Source organism: Strix uralensis, chromosome 3, assembly GCF_047716275.1.
Source record: "Strix uralensis isolate ZFMK-TIS-50842 chromosome 3, bStrUra1, whole genome shotgun sequence".
In the NCBI taxonomy this organism is placed as follows: Eukaryota; Metazoa; Chordata; class Aves; order Strigiformes; family Strigidae; genus Strix; species Strix uralensis.
In genome coordinates this window covers 40028761-40055873 of record NC_133974.1, presented here as the reverse complement: position 1 = coordinate 40055873, position 27113 = coordinate 40028761, and the positions used below count along the sequence as shown (strand labels likewise).

General features: G+C 42.4%; 1 protein-coding gene across 1 annotated transcript; it reads left to right on the top strand.

Annotated features, from left to right (window-relative positions):
* Positions 1-1297: 1297 nt before the first annotated feature.
* TBX18 (T-box transcription factor 18) lies at positions 1298-25499 on the top strand. Its single transcript, XM_074861997.1, has 8 exons — positions 1298-1946; positions 2777-2960; positions 4512-4613; positions 7504-7675; positions 14192-14359; positions 15565-15629; positions 19306-19400; positions 21953-25499. The coding sequence occupies exons 1-8, from the start codon at positions 1661-1663 to the stop codon at positions 22675-22677; spliced, it is 1797 nt and encodes a 598-aa protein (XP_074718098.1). The 5' UTR covers positions 1298-1660; the 3' UTR covers positions 22678-25499.
* The last annotated feature ends 1614 nt before the right edge of the window (positions 25500-27113 follow it).

Here is a 27113-nt window from a genome sequence, read left to right as displayed (position 1 = left end):
TTAATCAGCCTCTTCCTCAGACTTTGTGAAGAAGCAGCTCTTAAAAATAAGGATAAATTTGCATTTTAGGAATAGGTAAAATGCGATAGTGGAAACGGTTACGTCTCCTAAATGGCAGCTATTTCCTTTTTAGATTACGATCAGAAATCTCAGCTGTGCCACTCGACGGCCCGAACAGGACCTCCGAGGCTGTAACATAGGCGAACCACACCACGAATTTCTCTCTCTGTGTTGCCCAAAACAGCGAAGTGAAGCTGAGATCCTGTTCCCCGAAACAATGAAATTTGCCCCATGATTTTTTACAAAAGAATGATTTCTATTCCGTTTCCTTCAACGGAGCATGCCACCCCATTTAGTTCTGAGAAAAAGGAAAAAAAAAAAAATCTCCCAACAAGAGAAAAAAAGAAAGAAAACAACAAAAATCTCAATACTTTTTTTCATTTCCCTGGGCATGCAAAGAAAAGAATATCTGGTTCCAAATCTTTAACAGTTTTACTCACTGGAAAAATACTAAAGGATTTTTCCCGTAACTATTCTATGCACCTGAATATGATTATTATTAAAGTTGCTGCGGCGGGATGCATCGATGTTCATACAAGGTTCGGTTTAATTCTCTTTTTATTGCAGCTTCAGCGCCTAATGGGTTGGGTTTGAATGGGGCTATGGATGCTGCGCTGAAACCCTTCTGCAGCGCGTGTTTGAGTAACAACGCGATGAATTTCCGAGTGCAACAGCTGAATAATGCTAATAATTACTAATCCCTAACAGCAAGAAACGGCACAACGTCATTTTTTTTTTTTTTAAGTCCGACCGGTTTTCCCGAGCGAAGCGCAGCGCCCCGGGAGGGTCCCCCCTTCCCTCTGCCTTTCGGAGGGAGCTGGGGCTCCCGGCCAGCCCGCTCTCCGCGGGGGGGATGCGAAGGGGGGAAGGGGGGGGGGTGTTTCTCATTAGCGTGTATTGCGGGGTGCATCGGCCGGGGGGGACGCGGGGCTGCTTCGGCCTGGGCGCGGGGCGCGGCGGGGCCGGGGGCGGGACGGCGGGGCCGCCGCCCCCCCCCCCCTCCCGGCCGCCGCGGCGGGGGCCCCCTGGTAGGACGGCGGGGCCGGGGCGGCGGGGCCGGGGCCGGGGCGGCGGGGCCGGGGCGGCGCTGATTGGGCTGCGGGCGGCCGGGCCGTCGGAGCCCCCGCCCCGCGGCTCCGCCCGGCCCCCGCCGCCGCAGTGACACTAATGAGCGAGTTCTTCCCACCGGTCTCCTGCCTGGACGTGCTGACAGATCAAGGCAACAAATTTCAATTACAAGCCCTAATTTGTGTCCGCAGAGCGTTTGTTACCCATGTCAGTCCTGCCTGGCCCATCAGACGGGGCAGAACGAGGAGGAGGAGGAGGAGGAGGAGGGGGAGAGAAGGAGCGCATCTGCAGAAAGGAATAGATTTTTTTTTTTCCTCTCTAAAAAAAAAAAACCAAACCAACCCCCCCCCCCAAAAAAAAAAAAAAAAAAACTTGGCTGATAACTCGGATTTAAAAAGAAAGGCGAGGAAAAGCCCTAGCCCCTTGCCTGCGCGGTCGGGAGGACGGGAGGGCGGCCAGCGCGGCGGGCCGTGCGGGTGCCGGTGCCGGCGGCCGCGGCGCGCCTGGATGCGCGGGCTGTAGGGGGGCGGGCATGGCCGACAAGCGGCGGTCCTCGCCCGGCACCACCATGAGCCTCAAGGCTCACGCCTTCTCCGTGGAGGCGCTCATCGGGGCCGAGAAGCAGCAGCAGCAGCAGCAGCCGCCGCCGCCCCCGCCGCGGCAGCCCAAGCGGCGGAAGCTGGGCGGCGAGGACGAGGCGGTGGAGGACGAAGGGGGCAGCGGCTGCTGCGCCAAGAGCTCCCCCGCCGCCGCCGTTGCCGCCGGCGGCAGGACCTGCGGCGACATGGAGCTGGGCTGCGCCGCCCGCGCCCCCGCCGGTGAGTGCCGCCCCGCGCCCCGCCGCTCGCCGGGACTGCCGGCCGGGAGGCCCCCTCCTCCGCCCGGCCGTCGGCTGCCCCCTTCCCCACCCGCAGCCGGCGCTCTCTCTCCCCGTTATTCCTCCTGTCTTTCCGCGCTGCATGGGCACCCCTTCACCACCCCCCACCCCCACGCCCCGCGCCTCCCCGCCGGCGCTGCCGGTTAAAACCCGCGGCGCTGCCCGGGGCCCCGGCCGGCGGGGCGGCGCGGATCGGGGCGGCTGCCGGCGCCGCGGGGCAGCAACAGCCGCGGGCTCGTTTCCGAGGAGGGGGGAAAGCGCGTTTACAGTGCAGAGGTGTGCGTGTGCTGCTCGAAGTGTACACGCAACTCGGTGTGTACGTGTCTGTCGGGCACACACACAGACAGACACATCGCGTGTCCGTAGCTCCCGGCATGCGGACAGCAGTGCCCCCCGCGCGGCGGGGCAGCAGGCCGCGGCCGGCGGCGGTCACGCTAAACGCGCCCAAACGAAACGCGCCGCCGGCCTCGCACCGCGGACCTGCCGCCGCCCGCTTCGGCCCGGCCCGGGGGCGCCGCACGCCCGGCACGGCCCGGTCCGGCGCTGGCGGCGGCTGGTCCCGGGGCTCGGCGTCGGGGAGCCCCTCCCGCCGCCCGGCCGCCCCGGCGCGGCCGCCCGGCCTTTGGGTCGCCCCCCGTCCCGGCGCGCAAGGCCGCGGCCTGGGCCCGGGCCCGGCGGGCCCCGGCCGGGGCTGAGGAAGCCCCGCCGGCCGCGGGGTCCGCGCTCCCCCCCGGCCCCTCTCGCTTCCCCCGCTCTCCGCTCTCTCCGCAGGCGGCTGCGAGGAGGGCTTCCCGCCGGCCTCCCCCCCCGCCTCCCCCGGCGGCTCCCCCGAGGGCTCGGGGCCCGGCTCGCCGCTGCCCACGCCGCAGGCGCCGCGGGTGGAGCTGCAGGGCGCCGAGCTCTGGAAGCGCTTCCACGAGATCGGCACCGAGATGATCATCACCAAGGCGGGAAGGTAACGGGGCTCCCGCCGGGCCGCCACCCCGGCTCTCCTCCCGGGGCGGGCGGGCGGGCACATCAAAGCGGGCAAAAACCGGGGGAACACCCCCACACCTCCCGCACCCCCCAGATTTACGAGGCAGGTAGATGGCGATAATTTTAGGTGGGCACGGGAGCATGTGGCGTTTCGGGTTTCCTGTTCATTATTAGGGCGAGCGAGGTCTGGGAGCGCCGTGTCCTTCGGCGGGGAAACTTTTCCCCTTTCCAGTGGCTACACATGGTAAAAACCTGGGCAGTATAAAAGTATCTGAACTTATTAGAAATTACAAAAACATATTTTATTGAATCCATATGCTACCTTCTACATTTTCAGAGAGGCTTTATTAATGATTGAAACGCAGTCTTAAACAGCACAAAGCAACATTTGTCTTAAGAGAGTCCAGTCGGGGATTTTCTGTTTTATCTTACAGGTGCACTGAAATAACAGCGAAAACTAGGTAACCGCAGTCAGGTTTACCCTCCTGCTTATTCAGAAATAACGGAGATAGGATTTTTCTTTCCAGTAACGACTTCTAATTGATTTATAGATTTTTTTTAATTAGAACAGCAGCAAATACTGAATAAACTGGAATGGCTTTCAGGTTTATAAACCACAGTAAAGTACCTTTCATTAGCTTGCAGTCAGCTCGTCACTAGGACGTGGATTTGTTGGTGGGTTTTTTTTTTTTTTCCTTGACTTAGGAATGAACTTTCTTGATAAAAGGCGTACCAAATGTGAGCTAAGAAGTGCATTTTTGCGTTAAAACCGCCGCATCGGTTAATTACTCCGTTTTCTCCGCAGAAGGATCTAAATCATGAACGTTTGTTTGGTGTTTTTTTTAGAAATTACCTCGTAGATTCGTTTCTGCTTTCAATAAAGAAGTTTTACTATACCTTTCAAAGACAGGGTAGCTCTTGCACTTCACCTTTAGTAAGTTGCAGACAGGAAGTCCCGTCTCAATAAAGACCATATTGTTGGGTTACAGCATGGCACGTTGGCTTTTATAACTGCATCCTTGCGGTGTGATAATTGTATCACCGTGTATTTAGCTTTCTTATTTGCTGCTACAGAAATGATACACCATTTGCTGCTGTCAGTTGAAACTTCAGTGGCAATTTGCATTTCTGTAAGTATTGCTCTTCCTGGGTGGAGGTGGTGTTTGCACATCTCCAGAAATACATTTCTACCTAATACCTCAAACGGGCTTTAAATGCGTGTACTGCTAAAGTCAAGTCTCAAAACCAAATGATTTACTGTCTAACAATAAAGTTGAAATGATGTGGTAATAGCTGTACTCCCAAAGCGTATCCCAAAACATACGAAGCATTGTTCGAGTAAATGCACTTTAGAAATCTGTTTTGACATATCGAATGGGCCATTTCATGGCTATGTAACTATAATCGTCCAAAAGGACTATGTAGGCTAAAAGGAGGAACGAGAAAAATCCCACGAACCGGTTACTTTTCCTAAACAACCGTTCTCGAGTCTGTTTCATATTAAACATGACCTCTCTCTTTCCATGTTCAGGCGGATGTTTCCCGCAATGAGAGTGAAGATCTCAGGTTTAGACCCACATCAGCAGTATTACATTGCTATGGATATTGTGCCAGTGGATAACAAAAGATACAGGTATGGTGACTTTAAGGCAAAAAACATATGATGCAAGCCGTAGGGAGCTTGGCTATTGGAAGAAAACATTAACACTATATAAATTAGCAGAAGGTTGTGTTTAACTCTCCTTCAGATTCCTATTTTCATCCCAGTGCGTTTAAAAAAAATAAATTGTGTCGAGTATGCAAAACCAACTAAAATTTATGTTGAAGCTCTTTCTACGTTTGCCTTATGTAGTGTATGTACTGCAGGCAGATGCTCAGGTTTTGGCTTTCAGAGAATGCAGTTCTAGTGCGGTCAGGAAATGTTATCATATTTTATTCCTCATCATGTCAGTGGGAGTTATTTCCTAATAACAAATAAATATGAAAATGCACATTCTTCTAGTGCTAAATGGCATTAGCATTAATTAATAACAATAGCATTGATGTCTGATTTAATGGTGTATAACTTTCTTGGTCATGCTTCAAATTGATGATGTAATTTAAAAGCTGTTTATCACTCAGATATTTGGTTGCTTAGATTCACAAAGAGTAGTGTTTCTAATTACCGTTTCTTAAAGAATTAATGGCTTTATTGTCTGAAGAATAACGTGAGGAGCAAAAGTAGTTGTGCTTCAAACATTTAAGAGTAGGGATTCCGTGCTCGCTGTTTCGAGGGTAGTCGTGTTTCGAGGGAGCTACTTATACTCTGCTGAAACCACTGGTCCTGTAGAAATGTTTGCAGGATTGGGCCCGCAGCAGTTATTATTGTGAGTTGTAGATGTTTTGTAGGTCTTGCTTTACAGATGCGATCCCATGCTCCGTAGTAGCCAGGAGGAGCCTGGCCAAGTAGTTCAGTGGAGGCAGGATCAAGTCCTTACCAATTGCTGGTTTGATTGTTTCAACCCTATACTTAGCATAATGTAGGGAAAACCACTGCAGATTTAATTGTAGAACTAGGAATATTCCAGACTAAGACTAAAAAGTTGGTTCTGCAGGAATGCTGCCTTGTTTCCTAAGCAGACACTGCCCTGTGTTTTTTGCGTGTCCTTACCTTATTGACTGCAATTTGGTCCTTTTCTCGTGCGGTGTATAAGACGTTTCTTAGGACCATTTTAGATTTTGTGTTTTTCAACAAGGTGCAGATAGCAGTGCTGAGGATGTCCAGTGCATACAGTTAGGGGAGGCTTTTCTGACTGTACGGTAGAGAAAAAATGCTTTTTCCTTTGGACCAGTGCAGTGCAGCTCAAATGAAAGCCCTTTTCTCGCTTTGTGTTGCACATGTACATTTACTTAGCAGTCTAAGCATATAATTCCTAGAAGTTCTGAGCAATTCCTTAATTCATAGAGAAAGTGAGGTAATTATTCCAAATTGAATAAAAATGTTAATACTAAAAATTAAAAAGTTATATTGAATATAAGTTGTTTAAACCTCATTTCATTTAAAATAAATAACAGTCATAATGAACTGCACTGTCTGCCCAGTGTGATACGTGGTGCCCAGATAAGTGAGGTGACTTAAAAGCTGTGTGAAGGGCAGTATTAGCTGGCAAACTTAAATTTAACTAATCATGTACTAGTACCGCGCCTTTAACCTTCACTAAATATTAATGTTTCATGCTTTACTTGATTCCACTTTTTGTTCTCTGTTGTGCAATCTATGTTTTTTTTTATTGCTGACTGTTATTGTAACTTTGGCTGTTCATGTGGCTTTACAAACTGTCTTGCAGATCTTTAGATTTGAAAGATAGAACAGCAGTCACATACGGAGCCTAGTCTTTAGCTGTCATAGCAGATAGCAAAACTAAATGGAAATGAAGAAAACTACAGCTTGGTCTAGATTTCTAGCAAAATGGGACCTTGTACATATTTGGAAGCTAAAGCTGTTGCTCAAAATATTTAGGCTTTATTTACTTTCATAAGGAAAGCATGTATTTAGTATAAATCAACAAATATAAAATAAATGAAAAACGTTACGACGGTTGACTGTGTGATCTGGGCTTGAGAATTTGTCTCCAGAAGAGAATTTCACCACCATTCTAGATCTTAGCTTTACAGCTTGATATGAATTGTAAGGAGCGATGTGTGTATTCGATCATTTTGTTTTCATTTTCAATTATGTTGTTTGTCTTTTTCTAATAAGGAACTGAATTGTACAAACAAATGATAAAGTCTCTCTTGTTTTTATTTAAAAATATAGCTGAATTACTGGAATTTTACTGTACTTGAAAAAAATACCTTGAAGTTTTTAATTAGTGCGTTTTAAATCAATCTGTGAAGCATCTGCCTTCAAAATAAGTTTTCTACCAAAGCAGGCACTATTTTTATTAGAAAATGACTTTGTCAGGATTGGCCTATCAGATGAAATACGGGCTGTGTTTTTTCATTTTTAAGCCTTTCTGCAATACTATTCGAGAAAATTAATATGAGCTTACAGAACTAGCAAAAGCGTAGTTTGACATAGTTTCATTATTTTTCTCAATCATAATGTTCCTTCCCTTCAATAGCTTTATTTATAGACTCTTATATTAGACTCAACATGTTAAATCTTCCAAATATGGAATTACTACTCAATTTGATAAATGAAGGACTAGATTCTTCCCTGTTTGCTGATGCCTATTCAGAGCAGAGCTGTAGCAATCAATGAACTGACACCAGCTTGAAGCTCAGTGTGGGGCCTAGTGTTCAGGCTGTTACTGATTTTAAGAAGATTAAGATCAAACCAGAGCGTGGATTTTAACCGTACTTTTTCAGATACCGGAACTATGTTTTGAAACTAAAAAAATAGCTTTTATTTATTGTCCTTTAATGTTTTGTTAATTGGTGGGTTCTTGCTGTATGTATGGGCCCTACTTTTTTAATACTGAATGGGTCTGATAAATTATTTTGGGCTTTGTGGTTAAAAGGTATTTATTTTCTTTTTATAGATATGTTTATCATAGCTCCAAGTGGATGGTGGCTGGTAATGCTGACTCCCCGGTACCGCCTCGTGTTTATATTCACCCTGATTCACCTGCCTCCGGGGAGACGTGGATGAGACAAGTGATCAGCTTTGACAAACTGAAGCTTACCAATAATGAGCTGGACGATCAAGGGCACGTGAGTACTTGCTCTTTTGCGGTATTATATGTAGGCGCATTGCTCAGTCCTAAAAGACTCTGACGTACAGCTTCAGGGTGCCAGAAATAGGCTTGACTTTTCAAAGCTGTTTTGGAACTTTACTGTCCAGATCTAAAATCTGCTTACTTTCTGCTCCGATAATTAACTGCTTATTAGAGCCTGCTGTTTTACTCCCCCCTCAAAAACAGAACTCCTTCTGCAAAGTAAGACTTTACAAGGCTAAATTGCCTAATATGAAGGGGCAGAATTGCTCTCATGTTTTCCCACCGAGTGTGTTACTTGCAACTTTTACTCCGATCAAAAAGGACGCTTAAATTCACAAGTGGCTAGAAGAAACATTAATAGTGTGTAATAACTTCATGTGAATAAAAATACACTTAACTATTTTCTTAACCTAAACATTTGTGTGAAATCCCATGAGGTGTTAATAATTGCAGTCAAAAATGAACAACATGGGAGCTGGGTTTGCTCCGATAATGATTTATTACATACCTTATGAAGCAAGACCCTTTCACAGCTGAGGCTCATTACTTCTGAAAAAACTGGCGAAGACGTATGCAGTATGAGTGTTCTGTTTGCAAGTTCTAAATTGTTTAGTTATGACATTATCTAATGTGACAAAATGTGTTATGTTAATATTTCCTTTTCTCTTCAAAACTGTTGAAACATGACAGATGTAAGCCAGTATCTTTCCAGCAATCCCTAAAATAGCTTTACTTGACACCTTAGGAAATAACTAAAAAAATGAGAATTGTTTTTAGTCAGGGTGAAGTCTTTAATTTTGCAAAATTTTGTAATAAATGGCAAATGTTGGCTTCCTTTCAGAAGGAGCATTGAGTTCCAAGTGGTAGAGTTTTAAGATGTTGGAGGCAAGTTTTGAGACAGGATGTGGATTCCATTGTCCTTAGTGTAGCCTGATTTTTTTTTTTAACCAGGATACTTTCTCCTTCATGGAAGGGAGTGAAAGAAAATGTACCTGGCACAGAGTACAACAGTACTACATGCATCTTTCAGTATAGTTGTAACTTTGTGACATTAAGCCAGGTATTTTGTCAATACATAGTCCAAGTTTAAGTATGAGATTTTTTTTTTTTCCCCCCGTTTATGTTTGCAAAGGAGATTAACATGAGAGTCTGGTCAAATTGTGCAAGAGCTACAACTTTTATGTTACAGAGGCAGGGATACAGGAGACTGGCTGGAATGAGCTAGTGAATGTGATAACAAGGACAAAAAGCCTCCTTTTCATATAATACTGTTCATCATTTTATTGCTGTCATCCTTAAAAAGAATGTGGGGCTATTCACAACTCTTAAGTTAGCAGTGCTTTTCTTTAGGCTGGTAAGAAAGACATTTTATATCGCTTCTTTCCAGAATTACAGTTGTGGAGTCTGATTTGGCAGTGTCCATTTGAGTTAAGGTTAGCACACGTAGTTCCCTTAGTTTCCCCAGCATTCGTGTATTTGTGACTCTTCTTGAGTGGGAATTGCTTTCTCTGAGTCCTGAGTCTATTGTAAGGGCTTTAAAAAGTGAAGCAGATGCAAATGGGTAAAATGTCGCTTTTCCACAGAGCAGGCTGGCTGGTTTTTGTACTCCCTCGTTTCAGAGGGGGCGGTGTGTAAGTGCTGCAGTCCACCCGTGCACTTGCAGTTGCAGACTGCCCTGTGATAAAATCTTGGCTATGTAGAGAATTGTATTGCTGTATTTTTCCATCCCAGATCTTAGCTTTGTTTTTATTCTGAACTGAAACCTGTGTAGTGTACACAGCACGCCATTATTCATAATGCGGGGGGATATAAATTTTCTGATCTTTAGTTAAGTGTTTCGATTTGGAAACTAGTGAAGCAAAGCCCTAGTACGGTGATTTGAGACACATTGAACTGATTCAGAGCTATGGCAGCGCCCCTCCTCCCCAAAATGGAAATTTAAGTATTAAAATAAAAGGACAAAAGAAGGATGACTGTAAAATAATTTTGTATTTCTCAAATCTGGGAAATTGCAAACATGTCATTCATAATTACCAGAAAAGGCAAAAGCAGAAAGCAGAAAAGTGTCTCTTCCAATGGGTACATTTTTTCTTTTAAAGCTATGGTAGTGTGGAATGCTGTATTGAAAAAGCTATGTAGCCTCTGAATGCCTCCAGCAATAATGGAAAACGAATAATCATATTTTGTGATGAATATAAAAACCAATTGTTTCTCATAAGCAGGAAGGAACCATTTTTCTCAAGAGGGTACCAGGGGAGGGATGGGGGATTAGAAGAGCTAGGGGTCAAGGCTGTACTGTCCCTCGAATATTTGTTTTTACATCAAGTGTTCTGACTCTCTCACCCCTGTATGGGAGGTGGGGTATATTTTAGATTATTAGAAAGTTAGAGGTTTTTTCCCCTCCTTAGGCAGAATGGCTCAGAGAAACCTTGGTGGGGTCTCTACACTCTGCCATGATTCCTCCAGTAGTTCAAGAAGTGTCAGGCTTTGTTCTTTGGGTCTGCTTTCTGTGCTGTCTGGTTCCGGGGCTTTAATCCTTGTCAAAATCATTCCTTTATTCTTCCCCTACTGCTCAGAGGTGTAACATTTTGCAGAATATTTGTGTTAAAATCCCAGGGCTAGGTTTTGATGTTGCAGGCGTTGAGGTAGGGAGCTCCATAAGATCAACCCGGAGCCCTTGTACCTATTCCAGAGTATTAACTCTCAGAGTCAGTGAGAGAAGTGACCTTTGTCCATGGGAAGGGGGACAGTATTTGCAAACAGATGCTAAATATTCCTGTGCAGTATTTATACTGTGGTAGTAGTTCATGGCAGCCCGCTCCCTTTGCATTGTGTTGGCCTGGTATTAGCTTCTTGTGAAAGGAGATCAGCCATCTCTAAGACGACTTGCTCCGCTGCTCGAATGCTTTCTGGGCTCCTTGCTGCCTGCTGCTATTTTCATCAGTATTTTGAGTGGGAGTTTGTGACGACGTAATTTTATAGCACTGTTCCGTGGAGAGATTTTGAAGTACATCTGCACGTAGAATACTCTCTGATACATGGGTTCCACTTGCAGGCTGAGGATATCCAGCAAAATTTGTAAGGATAATTTGTAAGGATTTGTAAGGATTCCTTGTGTGTTTTTGATCTCAAAATAGAGTCCCAGGATAAATTCCCTACTTTGGAAAGACTGTGTGCTTATAGAGGCATTAAGGCCTGATGGCATCATTAAGACACATACTGTGACATTTGTGTCTTTCATCTGAGTTGTGATGGTAAGGAAAAATAAATTTGTATTTTGTAGTTGACACAGAAGTGCATGGTCTGGGCGCTCTTTGTTAATGCCTCTCGTCCCTCTCTCATCTGTGGAGTAAGTGCTGCATTGTAGAAGCAGTCTCTCCCTCCGGCTGGTTAGAGCTGGCTGATTTTTCTGTTTTGATGCAGTTTTTAATCTGAATTTCAGTAGAGGGGAAAAGTCAATATTTTTGATGCTATTTCTATGCTTTTCAACTGAGTATTTTTTGATGCAGAGGAACATCTTTTAACTTTTAGTGAAAATGAGGCTGTTAGTGTGTTAATTGTTCCTTGGTGGTTGTGTTTTTTTTTTTTCCCCATTTGAAAGTGGGGTGAGGCTGGAAGCGAAGGCGGACTGTTACTCTGCCCAGACTTGGCTCCAAGTAGCAAGCTCTGCTTACAGTCAGTGGGTAGTTATATGCTCTTGTCACAATGAAAAGCTGGGAAACATCAGCATTTGCACTTGCGATTTTTGTCTTTGTGAAGAGGGAATCCATGCTTCTCGGCCCCACACGCTTCCCTGACTGAAGAAAGCCTGAATGCATGGGCTTTGCAAGGAGGATGAAAGTGGATTTTTGACAAAAACAGCGGCAAGGTGAAGACCGTGCTGGTGGTGGGGAGGTGACTGTATTGTCTGCGCACCACCAAGCTGCTGGAGGATTGGCATCTCCCTCGTGAAAGAATATTGGGCTCTCGCTTGTTCTGGCTGTGATGGTTGTGCCACAACGGTGCCCAGGCTCTTGGTCAGCTCTGAGGCCCTATCACGGCAGCATCTCCCGAAAGGCGTATTGCAAAGGTAATCCCAGGTTTGTGCGTCTGCAGGTGCTTTAGCTGCCCTTGCTCCGCCAGGCTGTTGCCTTGCTCTGCTGCCTACCTGCGGGCTCCCTGCTGCTGCGTCTTCCATCTGATAATGATGTCTTGACAGCTGCTGTGGTCAAACTGTAATTTTATTTCTGTCAGGGGGGGTTTGTTCCCCACAAAGTGTTTTGGTCTTGCCCTGTGAGGGATTTGTAGAGAGAGGAAGACTCTTCAACTGAGTTGAAAGTAATCCCAATTTGTGTTTGGCATTTGGTGAGACTTGTTCTGGTTGGGGGTTTTTATTGTTGGGTTTTAAGGGTATGAAGGGAAAGTTGCTGCTTCTGCAGATAAGCTGTTAGATCCCGTTTGTGCTGTTAAATGTGCAAGCACTGCAAAATGAAAAGCCAGAGTCTCCTTTTGCTTAGCTTTTTCTTCACAGTAGCTTTAGGTGATGCTTAGAATAATAGAATAATAGCGCTAAACAGTTTTCGCTAAACAGTTTTTCTCCTTTTATGTCCTATCTTCATACTGTTGCTCTTTAATTCAGCAGGGCTCTGCAGTTAGGTATTATTTATTTAGAATTCAGAGTGTTGATCATTAGCAAAGATCTCATTGTGCAAGGCACAGTACAAAATCAAGGAAAAATGATTTCTTGCTATGGATTTGCTAGTCATCTAACGGTGTGTCAGCACAGGAAGTTTCAGTATAGTACAGAGCCAAGCCACATTGCTCTTAAAAGATGACAAGGATAGCTGTAATAGCCACCGTGATAAGGAGTGGGAGGTGTTCATCTCCATGCTGCTGTGACTTCGCTTGTTCTGATACATGAGCAGAGCTGTTTGTGGCTGCCTGGGTTATCACTGCGTACGGTCAAGTCTGCCGTGTAGGCAAGCGGTAGTTTGCACCGCAGAGCTGATGGAGAGAAGTAATTAGGGTGGGAGCAGAATGTGGCACACTCAGTGGCACCCAAGCAAATGGCAAGACATAGAATAGTGATGGGTTTGAACAGTGGCACAGAGCTTTCCTTGATCATTATTTTTCTGTTGCACCAGTACCTCCCTGGTATCACTGGGTGTTCACAGGAAAACAGGGTCAGGAATGTGCTGTCCTCTCTACATTTTCATTTTGTAGATCTTTGCCAGCAGAGAACTGAAAGGAGTGTTGTAAAAGAGAATACACATTTGCATGATAAAAATCTTGCTCTGTGCAAGACTTCAGAAACTGGGAAAAGGCTTCATATGAGAACATCCATAGGGCACTCCCTGAACAAATTAATTGGAGCTTGTGATGTCATTGTCAAAACCTTACTTACAGGCTAATAAAACCCCTGATTATCCAGAAACTTGGCTTATCCGAAATGGGGTCATGTCATCTGGCCAGGAGCAAGTGTATTAAACTAGCCAAACTCTAGTTTATCCAAATGAATGTAATGTCCTCTATGTCATTTGGATGAATGAACTTCCACGGTGTCTGGCATAGGGGCTCTGTCAAGTGCCTGAGCACATGCACATTCTGAGGCTACTCAAGGAGCAGGAAATTAAAAAGCTTCCCCTGAATGTTGATTAGGGGTTCCACAGGCCAATAGCCATAGGACTATTTATTTATTGAGTTACTAATTTCTTAGGCCTTCCAACAATAATAGTTGAGCTTCCAATTATTTATTTTCTTGAAATCTTCTATTTTAGTAGTGGTTAGCTGAAGTGGAGTTAAATAGAGGGAAAATTCTGTATTTTAGATCTCTAAAATTTGGGAGCAATACCAAGAGGTTTTTTTGTGTTTAATTTTATGCACTATTAGTTCATATATTTTTTGTTTATACTTTATTCTTAACTGAGCATTGGTATGCTGGAAGGGGTTTGTATATTGGTATTATTTATATGTATTATAAATGTAGGGTTATTAACACTTCAGAGTTTTGGATTTTGGTATTATTTTACTCTTTAAATTTTTGCTTCTTCAGAGTGTGAGTCTCAGCTTGTGTTCAAAACAAGGTATGTTTCCAGCCTTCGGGATATCAGGAAAAAAACTGCTCCAAGCATATCCCGAAGGTTCCAAAAACAAAAGGCAAATGCTGCTGCTGTTAATTCTGTTAGATTAAATCCAGGCTCTAGTGGAAAAAAGTGACAAAACTTTCCTAATCCCAGTGGGACCAGGACTTCACTCCTGATTTTTTTTTTTTTTTTTTTAGCTGGTCTCAATTGAGCCTCTGAATTTGGAGCTTGTGAGTCGTAATCTTTAAATGCTTAGGGTTGGCAATAACATAAATGCACAGGGATTAGACTACTGTAATAAGAACCTTCAGAGGTTAAAGAAAACATTTGATTTCCAGTAAGTGGCATGGTAAACACATACCATAATCTGTTCCAAAAAGCTATTAGTCCTGAAACAGCAGGGTGTCCTTTCTAATAAATGTTATCTTTTTCCTTTCATGACTGCATAGATTATCCTTCACTCTATGCATAAATACCAGCCTCGTGTCCACGTCATCCGAAAAGACTGTGGAGATGATCTGTCCCCCGTCAAGCCTATTCCTTCAGGAGAAGGGGTGAAGGCCTTCTCCTTTCCAGAGACAGTTTTCACTACTGTCACAGCATACCAAAATCAACAGGTAACTTGGGCTTTCTGCTTAGCACTTTACAGGCTTTTCAGAGTAGACAGGGAAGTAAGAGGTGGAAGAAAAGCAGGTACTTTTATTATACCACTTATTAAAAAGCATCATCTAAAGCCTTTTCGTATTACAAGTAGTCTTCACTAGTAGTATTGCAGCAGCGCCTGGAGGCTACAGCTGAGACTTCAGGCCATGTGGCTTAGCTGCTGCATGTAAAAAGTCAGTTGTATTACGGAGATCACACAGTCTGATTAGCATAGTTAACGGTGTCTTAATTATAAATATAGCATTGAAGCACAAGGCAAAGAGCAGTCTAATTTTTAAAGGTGTTTTTGTACTTTTAAGTGTAGATACATGTCTGTATAGAATTTTTAAAGCACTTTTGTTCCTGACTCCAGTGATTTCAAAACTCCCAGGACCTTAACAAAGCAGCTGAGGTCTGAAGAAAGTTGCAGTCATTTTCATTAGCTGCATTGAGCATATATTATTATCTGCAATTTATGTGGGTCCACACAGATTCGAAGTCAAAAGTAAACTGCAGGTTGTGTGATTCCAGCATTTGGCTCTTATTACCACTTGCTTAAGTGGTAATAATTAAGTGGTAGTAATTAAGTATACATAGTGACATCATAGTTAGTGTTGTGACATTTTGTAAATTCCACTTAAGTTACTAAGTTATTATAAGTTGTTATAGTTTGGGAAACTATATATGCCTTGCTATCTTTACAAAGACAAGAATGGGAGAGCCATGTAAATACTGAAATATAATTATTCAGTGTGTATCCCATTTATTTAAATAAAGTACAAGTATTTGGGGGGGGTGTTACTGTTTTTTTTATGAAGGATAATAGCCTAGAGATAATCTCTCTTTTCATATTTCCTTCTTGACCTGTACAGAAGTAAAATTTAATTTAGATTTTATTGCAGTTAGGCAGTGTACTCTCTTAGATGAAGAACGACATTTGCCAGAAGATTTTTTCTCAAGAATTCCAACCTGCCATTTGGTAGCATTAAATACCTATTAGCTTCTCTGGGGATTTGCAAAGATAATGATCAGAAGGCTGGCCCTTGTTTTGCTGTGTTTCAGGACAACAGTCTTAATGCAAATGTGAAGATGTTTCTACTCCACTGTTGGCTTAATTCTGTCATTTTGTGTGTTACTTAGCCGAATTTGCAGGTAATAATTTCTCCAATCATATTCACAGATAACCCGTCTGAAGATTGATAGGAATCCATTTGCCAAAGGGTTTAGAGATTCGGGACGTAACAGGTAGGTGTTGGGAAAGGAGGTGGGCTTGTTAGTGATTATGAAATCCATTTGTGAAGGCTGGTCGAGGGGAATACCTGTATTTACTGACAGATCAGTCTGAGGACTCAGACTCCTTGAGGAAGCACCTAGGTTTCCCAATAATGTTTTCCATGGTGGGCTCCTGTTCCTACTCCTCTGACCCTCTAGGTCTAGAGTGGTTTGGCACTTGGCTTGACGCATATACTCAGGTTCCCTTTCGGTGGAAGTAATGGCATACTGTGAAGACTGCACATGGAATTAATGCATACTCAGGTCTGTGATTTCAGGCTACTCCTGATATCTCCTCTTCTGGCTGGAGACACAAATTGCAGATACCAACGTCAAACTATAAATCCAGGTTCTCTTGCGTGTAAGTGGCATTTAGTATGGATGAATGGCTTGTTGTTTTCTCTTAGAGGGAGAAACTAAGTTGCCTCATGCAGTAACCTTATGTTTAGTACACTTGTCTAGGAGGTGGGAGACCTGTGTTCAAGTGTCTCTTTAGCCTAAGGAGTTTTAAATCCACTTCCTAGGTGAATGCCTTTCCTACTAGGTTATAGATAACCTTGAAACAAGTCTGGTTTCCACTTCTTCTGTTGTGGTTGGATTGATTAATTGCTTGTTCTCTCTTGATCCATGAATGTTTCAAAATAACAATGGAGAATCTGAGTAGTGCGAAGTGGAGACTTAGGTCTAGTCCCTGCTGCCAGTACTGATGAGGTATTTTATCCAAAGACTGTTTAATGCAAAATACTTAAGCCTGTTATGAATTGTATGTTAAACCGTTTCAGCTAAAAAAAGCAGCATTTAATTGTGGTGCATATTCAGTTCCAGTGACCACATGGCGTTTGGTGTCTACAGCTGCTATATTTACGACCTAGCCTTTCAGAGAAGGGAGCAGACTGTGCTTGTAGGAATGCTTAGAGAGTATCTTTTGGTAGCTGCTTTATTCAGCTTGTCTTTTAGCAGAGGCTGCAGCATTAAAGCCTGTTTTGCGCTTCCACTCGAGTTGCATAAATGCTGAGACTGGACAGCAAACGAGAGCAGTTTTTGGAAGATGAACAGTTAGAGAAGGGGTGGGGTAGTTGTAAACATTTACAGGAATTCACTGTAAGTATCTTTTCAGTTTGCACTCTGCATTTGCTGCTCTCTAAGATTTTTGTCTTCTAGCAAGAAACAATTGACCATGCTCTGTCCCGGGGCCTGGAAGGCACACCTAAGGCACTGGCGTAAATAAGAGTTTTGTCCTCCTTTGTAGCCTTCTAGTTTGAAATTAACTGAACAGTAACTTCCAGATAAATGCAAGGACTGAAGAAACAAAACATGCTGTGCGTACTTAGGGAAGAAAAAACTTACCATACGTGTCCTATTTGACAGCTCTCTATAGGCCATGTCTCTGCTATGCATGCTTTTTGCAGAGCTATAAAACAAGTACTAAGGAGCCTCCTAAGAAGTGTGAAACCCTGACTCCTCTAAAATTTCTGAGTTTAAGTGGAGTTAGAATTTCTTCCATTGTGTTATATGAAACAAGGGAAGATGCCCTTGAAAATGGAGAGGAAAGAATTGTTCAGAAACCGCTTTTGAACTGGATTTAATGTGGTGGGACAGCCCTGGTATTACCCGAGGACCATGTAGGTGCAGTGAGATTATTGCATCTGCAACCACGCAAATCCAATTGTAGGACTGGGGATATGCAGAGAGGTTTCTGGTTTGGCTACTAGGAGTAAGTTTGGTTCAGGCATTAGAAAAAAAGCAGGATATTTTAATTGAAAGGCAATTATAGTTTATAGAAATGGTTAGGAGGCCAGTCCTGTAGGAAGGGTCAACCTCTGGGAAATGTTTCAGAACTGGCTTTAGATGAGGTCTGAATGCTTCTACTGTAACAAACGCAGTCGTTACAGAAGTGACTCTGCAAACTGTTGTTCACTGCAAATTGCTTTGCTGAAGTCAGTATTGCTGTTTTCTTTGATAGGCTCTGTGGTACTGAGTAAGTGTGTTTGGGAATGCAGCTCAGATTTTTAGTTGTTGAGGAAAATTTATTTTTTAATTTAAATTCCTGGTTTACTAAGTTGATTATTAATTTGCTCTGTTGCTAAATATTGAAATTAAATGTTAAGATTCTGTTATCTTCATTGTTCTAGATGGTGTGTTTATCACCAAGGCATTTTAGTCTGCAACAAAAGTGTAAAAAAAAAAAATAACTGTCATACCATTATATCCAGCTTTTAAATATCGCTTTAATTATTGCAGCTGTCTTACTCTGCACTGCTGCATGCTAGAATTCTGATTAATTAAAAATACTCCTTTTCAGGTCATTCCCGTTCAGTCCCACAGGCTATTTTACAGAAATCAGTAGCTTCACCTTTTAAAAGCATTCCGTGTGCATTTGCAAAGTGCAGCAGAATTTATGTGCTGAGAATAGTTTCATTCTTCAGTTAGGCCTTAAGTTTGACCCTATAAAAACTTTTACTCAGGAAAGGACCAGAATTTCTCCCTTTAAATACTTCAGGAAAAACATAACTGTTTTGTTAAATAAACTTGGCCATTTGATAGCGTAAATTAGGGTGGTGATAAAATGTGGAAATTGTTCGAAGGCATCTTGTATAAATTATCGCCTTGGCTACACTCCTCCAGGAGGTGGCTTTTATCTCCACTTTAACTAGAAATGAAAATTCACTATTACTGCAGAAAATGAAAGCTATCTTTTTAGTCCAGGTTCAGCTAATAAATACTTTATAAATGTTTCCTGACATATATTTGTGATCCTGCTGGAAATGTAATGGGGAAGAAGCAGTATCACAATAACATGTTAGTAGCTTCAGATTGGGCTATTTGCATAATTCGAGTTTACAGAGCACTGCTGCTCAAAGGCAAGCACTTGTATTTGGTGTGTGCCCAATGCTCACATTTAACAGGACTTTGGAGCCCAGCAGCCAAAAGTAACAGCAAAATTATACCTCTGAGGTGCATTATTCATAAAATCATGTCAGAAAACAAATGAGCCTTCACCTTCAGGAAATAGAGATTCTTCTAAATACTGTCTGCCATGGTTGTCTACCCAGTTATTTCTATTTTGTCACGACACTGTTGAAAGAAAATGGCAGACTTTTAGTTTCTAAAGGCATTTTGCTCAGCACATAATAACCAAGACACAACATTGCTTTATACATTTTAGTAGCAAAAGAGCTGTACTCCCATGCCTTCCTCACGTTGTAAGTGCAATTTTCCAATTCATCAGTAATGACTGGGAATTCTGTTTTAATAGAAGTTGTCAGTGGATTACCTTTCTAGGCAGAAACAGGAGATCATCCCTCTGGCAGTTAGAGCAGTTGCTCTTAAGGAAATGTCATACTAGGAAAACATTTAACGTCATTTTAGCCAAGTCTCCCCCCTCAACCCTCCCAAAAAGGCCAAAACTATTGAAATAGAGAGCCAAACTTGTGGAATTGTGAAACTCTTTGCGTGCTGCCAGCCCAGTGGCTGCAGATCACAGTGATCTCATGGATAAGGATGTAAGGCTCTTTTCTAAAAAACAAAATGAACTTCAAAATACTCCTGAAATGTTACTAATTTTTATGTTTCTGAGGTAAAGTATCCAGAGAAATGTGACAAAGTACAGCTTGGTTTCATGACACTGTGATGTTTTTGTTCTAAATAGAATGGGACTGGAAGCTCTGGTAGAATCTTATGCGTTCTGGAGACCTTCACTGAGGACGCTTACATTTGAAGACATACCTGGGATACCCAAACAAGGTAATGGTCTTCTTTGTGTTCTTTCAAAACAAAAATGAATGAAGATAAAGCTTTGGCCATCATGCTTTACAAAGTTAGGTAGGTGTCACTTGCAGAGAAAAAGCAACCAACCAATCCCAGTGCAGGCCATCACGTCTCATCACAGTTATTCTAAGTTAGAAAACTAATGCTAACTTAAACACTGTGGCAATAAAAATGTTAGGTTGTAAAGAAAAATTAGATCTCATGTGGAGGAGAATGCCAGTTATTTAAAGATGGAATAACCTATTCCTTAGCATTATGCTTTGGCTAGATACACAAGGTAGAGATCATTTACAGATGACTTCCATTGTAGATGTCCAAACTCCAACGTAGGAACTACTTGTGTGTTTAAGAGGGAAAAAAAGTGAATGAGAGAAGAAGCGTCCTCTTAAGTAATGAATAAATAGTAGCGAGCTTATTTGGGTCTCTTCTTTGGAAAGCCTTCTTGATTCTTAAAGACCTAAAAGTTGTTCAGTAAAAGTCCCAACAAACATTATCTTTATCCTAGAGCTTGAAAAAACAGACCTACTCTCCATATTGTTTTTTCCTGCTTCCCAGTCCATAACCTCTTGGTTTCTGCTTTCCCCATTGTACAGGTAGTGCTGTGAGGGAAAGAGATATTTAAATGGCCTGTTTGGACAGAGATAGGAGTCTCTGTACTCTTTTGAGTTCCTTTATTTCCAAAGTACCCCAATGCATATAGAAAACTTTTCAGCCTTTTCCCAACTAAATCAGACATATTGCTCCTGATTCTTCACATTTCCTGCTACCAAATTTACAAACATCCTACCTGCTTTCTTGATAACATATTGCAAAGTCATTAAGCATCTTCAGAGCAAAAATCCAGAAAACACGGAAATACACAGAAACCACTTTTGTCAACTTCTCCTTAGCCCACTCCTTTGAGAAATCTTGAGCATCAGTGCTTGATATGGGCAATTAAAAAGGAGTTTTTCTGACAAGTCATAGATACGTTGGATGAGGGTTGGCAGAATTTTGGGCAAAGCATGGGGGTGAGGGATGGTCCTCTTAAAAAAGACCTGTAATTAGAAGTCAGCATCAGACCTGAAATACCTTGTCAGACCATGTAAGACCGAAAGGCAACTCACAATTAAGTTAATCTGTCTAGGAGACAGACCAGCTGTGTTGCCATGTTGGTATGTAGCAGCACTGTTTGAGAGCAGGGGAACTGCTGCCATGAACTTTCTGCTTCCTTTTCTGCTCTTGCCTGAGGTTAAGGAGCTTGTTGAAGTTACTGTTGATGATGGGAACAGGGATCCTTGCAAAATCTTTAGTCGTCTATGCCTTGAGCAGTAGGGTGGTTTAGAAACTTGCTGAAAGACCCCATTAGAAATCTGTTCTGATTGTTAATTCTGGAAGTGCCCATCTTCAGGTAACGGAGGCGCTGACGTAGATTGAAAGAAAAGTAAGTATACCTTACACCAGGATTTCTGGAATGTGGTGCTTTGAGCTTGTGGTGTCCTGTCAACAGAGCAAGAAGCAGCAGGCAGAGTTCACTAATAATGTATTTTTCTTTATACTAGCTCACCTATCACAAAAGCCTGTTAACTTATTGACAGCCTGTATCTCTTTTGCAGCATCAAGCTGTTTGATTGTTAATGTTATTCACAAACAGGAGAGTCTGCCTTGTTAAGTACCTTTCATCTGGGAGACTGTGAAAGACCCAAATTAGTTTTTCTACGCTCATTTTCTGGGGAGATGAAATCTTTTAAGAAAAGGGAGCATTTCTTGCAGCTGGGAAACTTTCAGTCCTGAGAAAAGTCTTCACCTGTAGCAAGCAGTGTGTTTTCAGAAGCATTCAGCACTGGTATTTGTCATATAAAAAGTTCTGATATCAGTAAATGAATGGTTTGCAGTTTGCTGCAAACCTAAACCTCCATCTACCCATTCAAGAAATGAAGCAGCCATGAACACTAGTCAGCCTGCACTTTTCCTGAAGTTGTTCTGAAGTTTTGTTCTCAAAGTTTTTTGGCTTGAAGTTGGACGTTTTTTCTTCTGAAGTTTAGTTCTGAAGTTGTGGACTTTCCTGAAGCTGTTGAACTGTGTGAGCCTCTATCATTTGAGCTAAGGAGCCGGTTCCTTAGCTGGTGCTCTGACAGTGAGTCAGGCAGAGAGTGCTCGAAATGCATTCTGGGATGTAGCAAGAGCATAGACAACACAAAATTTGTCATTTTGAAGAAGGCTTCCTGTGATGTGGTACTTACTTGGCTACATCTTAGCTGCCATGCAATTTCCTTCCAGTGTCAAATAAAGAGTAGTTAACCTTTTGGGCAGGAGCTCTAAGTATTGAGTGATGGCTGCAGTTCTCCTTCTTGGTCAGATTGTTTCTTGAAAAGTATGCCTGTGCCATACACCTCCCCCCCCACCCCCATGCACATATGTACAATATATTTTGAATGAATTTGGATCATGTTTCATGTCGAGGGTTATAAAAGACAAAGGTCTTGATCTGTCACCTAGGAAGTGAACCTTTCCCAACATGCTTCTTACACTGTAATATTCTCTTCTAGGAAATGCAGGTTCCTCTACTTTACTCCAGGGATCTGGCAGTGGAGTGCCATCTACCCACCCTCACCTTTTGCCGGGTTCCCCTTGCTCATCTCCAGCTTTCCACCTCAGTCCCAACACTAGCCAGCTCTGTAGCCTTGCTCCAGCTGACTACACAGCTTGTGCCCGCTCAGGCTTGACCCTGAACAGATACAGCACTTCTTTGGCTGAAACCTACAACAGGCTCACAAACCAAACCAGTGAGACATTTGCACCGCCGAGGACTCCCTCCTATGTCGGTGTGACGAGTAGCACAACTGTGAATATGTCTATGAGTGGCAATGATGGGGATGCATTCAGCTGCCCGCAGACTGGCTTATCTATGCAGATTTCAGGGATGTCTCCACAGCTCCAGTACATCATGCCATCCCCTTCCAGCAATGCCTTTACCACTAACCAAACCCACCAAGGCTCCTACAACACGTTTAGACTGCACAGCCCCTGTGCGCTCTATGGATATAACTTTTCCACATCCCCTAAACTGGCTGCCAGTCCTGAGAAAATTGTTTCTTCCCAAGGAAGTTTCTTGGGGTCCTCGCCAAGTGGAACCATGACGGATCGGCAGATGTTGCCCCCCGTGGAAGGAGTGCACTTACTTAGCAGTGGGGGGCAGCAGAATTTCTTTGACTCTAGGACCCTAGGAAGCTTAACACTCTCGTCTTCTCAAGTGTCTGCACATATGGTTTGATGAAGCCTTTAAGTAAAAGTACAGTATGTTTGGTGTCTACAATGTATTTCTTTTGGAATATGAAAGGACACTCGATGTAGCTTGTAAAGTGTGTGTATATATAATATGAGAGGAAGTTTCACTGAATTTTTGACTTGCTTGTGGCCAGATTATTCTCCTATTTTGAGTTACACAGAGTTTGCTGCAGCGCAGACTGCTTTAGTTTTCTGGTATAATACACTTAGTTGTACAACACGTTGGGACATATGCAACAAATTAAGTAAGACTTCCTCCCCTTTCCCCCTCCTTTGTTCTAACCCCTTTAAAGAATGAAATGACACTTGGAGCATTAAACAACACAAACAAGCCCACTTACATTTCCTATAGTACTAGTGAGTTTCTTGAAAACATTCGTAAAATGATAAGCTGATGCACCAAAGGCATTTTACAAGTTTATTCTCTGTTATAAGGGATATGAAGAGTATTTGGACTTTTAAGTGTTATGCATCAAGAATCCAGCCTAAAGTTGAAGTTTAGCTAATGGATTATTTACAAAGTAAACAGAAAGATTAGTTTGCCTTCTCATGATACGCTGTTTTTAGCTTATCAAGGGCACAGCATTCTCACTAGGATTTTTTTTTTTTTCAGCATTAGTCTATAGATTAATGATTAGGTACTTGAAGACAAATAATGCATATTCAAATTGTGGTGATAGTAATTTAAACCAACAGCAGAAGAAGCGGCATTCCTTGGTACAGAATGAACTTCAGGGTGCTTCATTTTTTGTCGAAGGGCTTGATGCATTTTTTGCCTCCATAAATATTGCCTATAAGACATTTACTGGACAGTAGGATATTCTAATGTATCTTTGTTTTTGTATTTTTACTTTTTTAAAGGAAAATGCAGGTTTGATTTAGGAAAAAAAAAAAAAAGGCAAGCAGGATGAGAAATTCCATTATTGGTTTTACCCGTTTGTGTGTGTGTTATGTTTTGGGTTTGGGTGGGGTTTTTTTTAATAAGGGCAAAAAGTCCTCCATCCTCAGTATCTCATAAATACATCGCCTGTATCAGTTAGGCAGATGACCCAGTTTGCCTGCAAGTGTTTCTGGAAGCAGAACTTCATTGTAGCTGCCTCTCTGCTGCTTTGTTTCTCAGTCAGTTTTTGCCCTGGAATTGGAGAGGTTCCCTTCCTTCCCAGCTCTGGCTTTAAATGGCACTTGTAAGAATGCAGGTCACAACCTGCTCCTGAACAGGCTTCCCCAGAGTGACAAGAACACAGGGAGACACTTGTCATGGCAAAATTTCTGCCCTCATCTGTACCTGCACAGCCCCAGTGCACATCAGTCCTTCTGCAAAAGCTGCCTCTCAGCCGCCTGCCTGTTGGAGTGGAACCACGAAGGTTATGGAACAGATTTTAATGCTTGAGAGAATGGGTTGTCTTCAACAGTACGCTAAGAATCCTTTATATTGTGCAGGTGACGTAAAGGCATTATAAAGTGGGTACAAATGTAGTTGAAAATGCTTCTCTGGTCAGCACTGAAGGAAAATAAGGCCTTTCAGATTTTACATTTATCTCTGTTATATTTTCTTTGTTGAAGGTGGATTGTTGTGTTTCTCAAGAAAACTGTTTGTCTTTTCTGGCAAACAGTAGGCTTAATTACTCCCACTTCAAGAAAGACTGATTGCAGCTAATATTTCTTCAGTGGGATGGAGATGATTAATGCAGAAACAGCCCTTTCGATATCTCCTCTTATTATTTGGGAATAGAAGAGAAACCACAGCAGTCTTTAAGCCTGTGCCTGGAGGAGGCTTTATTTCTATTAGTTCCATACTTGTTTATGTTAAAGAAGACATGTAGAAAGTTCTCATTCAAAGCTGGAAAGTCAAGAGGATGCAATTGAGATGTGAGCTTGCTTCTTTGCTGTCTCAAACTTCCCAAGTGACCTTGGGCAATTCACTCAGCCTTTTTATATCTATTTTTTTTAGTTCTGTAAAATGTGATAATAGCACTTCTCTGCCTCACAGGAAAGGGTGACAGTACATTGAAGATGAAGATCATCTTTACACCTACTGTACTGTGGACAGTACATTACAGATGAATGACTAGGTAGTGTTTGTATATGATGATAAGAAAGAGCATTTGTGTACTTCAGGTCTGTTGCTAGTTTTGGCATTGCGGTGTCCTTTGAGGCAGACCTCCTAGCAAAGACCTGCAATGCTAAAAACACTATTAAAAAAACCTCACACTAATGATTTGTGAAATGGTTCTAAGATGTGTAGACGATGGGCAAATTTTCAGTTATGTAAATTGTCATAGCTCTATTGGTTTAAATTAACAAGAAACCTGTGTATAGTAATTCATGCTCTAGCCAAAAGTTTGAAATGTTGCAGTTGGACAAATCTTTAAATAGGAAGAACAGTACAATTAATCTCTACTCGGAAAAGGATAAAGATAATTATCCACATCATCTTAAGGGCTGTGACTAGGTAGAAATGTGGAAGAGCTAAATCTTGCATGTTCCTACAAGGGGAAGAAAAAGGGTTGTGCATGGATGTTCATTGAGGTGTTCCTGGCAAGAGTATGTACTTTATCATCTGGGAATTTTTTAAAACTGATCTCTTATTTTTCCTCAAATTATTGTTATCATATAACCACACAATATTGTTTGAAACATTTGTTCCTTAAAATTTGAATCGTATTGTAAATACTTACTGGTGTGTCATTGTGAAAAGACTAGCTTTTTATCAATATAGTAAATGCTATATATGCATTATATCTATAATTATATATCTGTATTTTACAAAAATGCCACAGAAAATATATTAAAGTGTGTATTCAAACACTTCTTACTACATTTGGAAAATTAAGGGGCTTGGGCCTTTTTTTTCTCTACAACTTCAGCAAGACCAAAAGAAGTGACTCTAAGGTAAGCTCTGAAATTCAGAGACTTAATACAACAAGCTGCAACAATCCAACTAATTCACAGTTCTTACATGGTTCAGTTTAACCAACTGCTGTTGAACCTGTCTATAATTTGTATGCAGAGGTCATGACGTGTTGGATACGAGAAGATGCTGAGGCTGATAGCAGAACTGTGAGGTTTTTATGTGGGAAGAAGGGACTGAGCAGCTCACTGGGCTCATTAGCCAGTGATGGAGCTTTACTGGTTCCTCATAGCCCAGCTCATCCCCGCTGCCAAGACCAGTTCAGTTGCCCCATATCAGCCAGATTTGGGAAGTCAACACTTCTATGTGACCAGGTGCTTGAGTGGGGGAGCTCAGTACCCTGCATATTTTCCTTGTGCTCTTACTTTGGCCATTCCCTCTCTGTTCTGCTTATTCTAAATGCAAAAATCCATTGATTCCTATGGCACAATTTGTAACCTATAAGCAGCTGGGTATACTGTTACTCAGCAATGAGCAACATTTCTCCCCCTAAAAGTACTGTTATGCGTAGTGGTCTTATTTCCTATTGTACTGCAGTAAATGATTCCATGTGATGTAGGGCACAGGGCCTGAAAATCTGATTACTTTAGAGACTAGGGTTTCATAGTCACTTAACACCAGCATTGTTGCAAATGACCAGAATTAGGGCAAGAGAAGTAGGCATGAAATGCTTGATCATAAATATCAGGCCTCAAGAGAGAATGAGAGCTTCTGTTTTTAATAAGAGAAGAAGCCTGTTTTGGAATAGCACAATCAAACTCAGCTCATTTCTCCTTCAATAGAGGACAACAGGAGAAACTAAAATCTTGGACAGTGTTGGCATTAATGCCAGCAAGTCTATACCATGAGCAGTTCAACAGAAGGAACTTAAATCATCATGAGAAGTAGTTCGCAGGTTCTGTGCGTATATTTTTCCCGTAAAGGTAATATAGCTAATTAGTCTGTATAGAAGTGTGTTTTAAAAGGCTGAAGAGTAGCTACTTGTAGAGGTTTATGTACCAGCTTCACTTATAAGGTTACTATTTTGTTGCACTCTTCTCTCATAGCATTAATGTTTTTAAGTTTACTTTGAAGTCCAATTTTTAATTTAATACCAGTAACTGCAATTTATCATAATGAGGTAATGGTCAGCCTTTGTGGGCTGATTGCACTTCAGCTGACAAAATATATTGGCGTTTCAGTTGAACTTTCTTTAATGTGATCCTCAGATTCAATATTTCACCTTGTATTTAACACAAAGTTGTTGGTATGTCAGTATGTGCAAAACTACCAACAAAAATCATGTTCTGCCTTATGTTCCACCATATTCCTCCGTTACCCTGTTAATTCAAAACACTGACACGCCAAGATGACACACACTTTTAAGAGGTGATGACTTGCTTTATTAGGAAATGACATTTCTAGAGAATTCAACTTGCTTTAAATGCTTTTTGTCAGTGCTGTTATGTTTATGCACTGAAAAGGTGTTTGTTACCCAAAAAAGCAGAAGTTCTGTGTAGTCATCACTTACT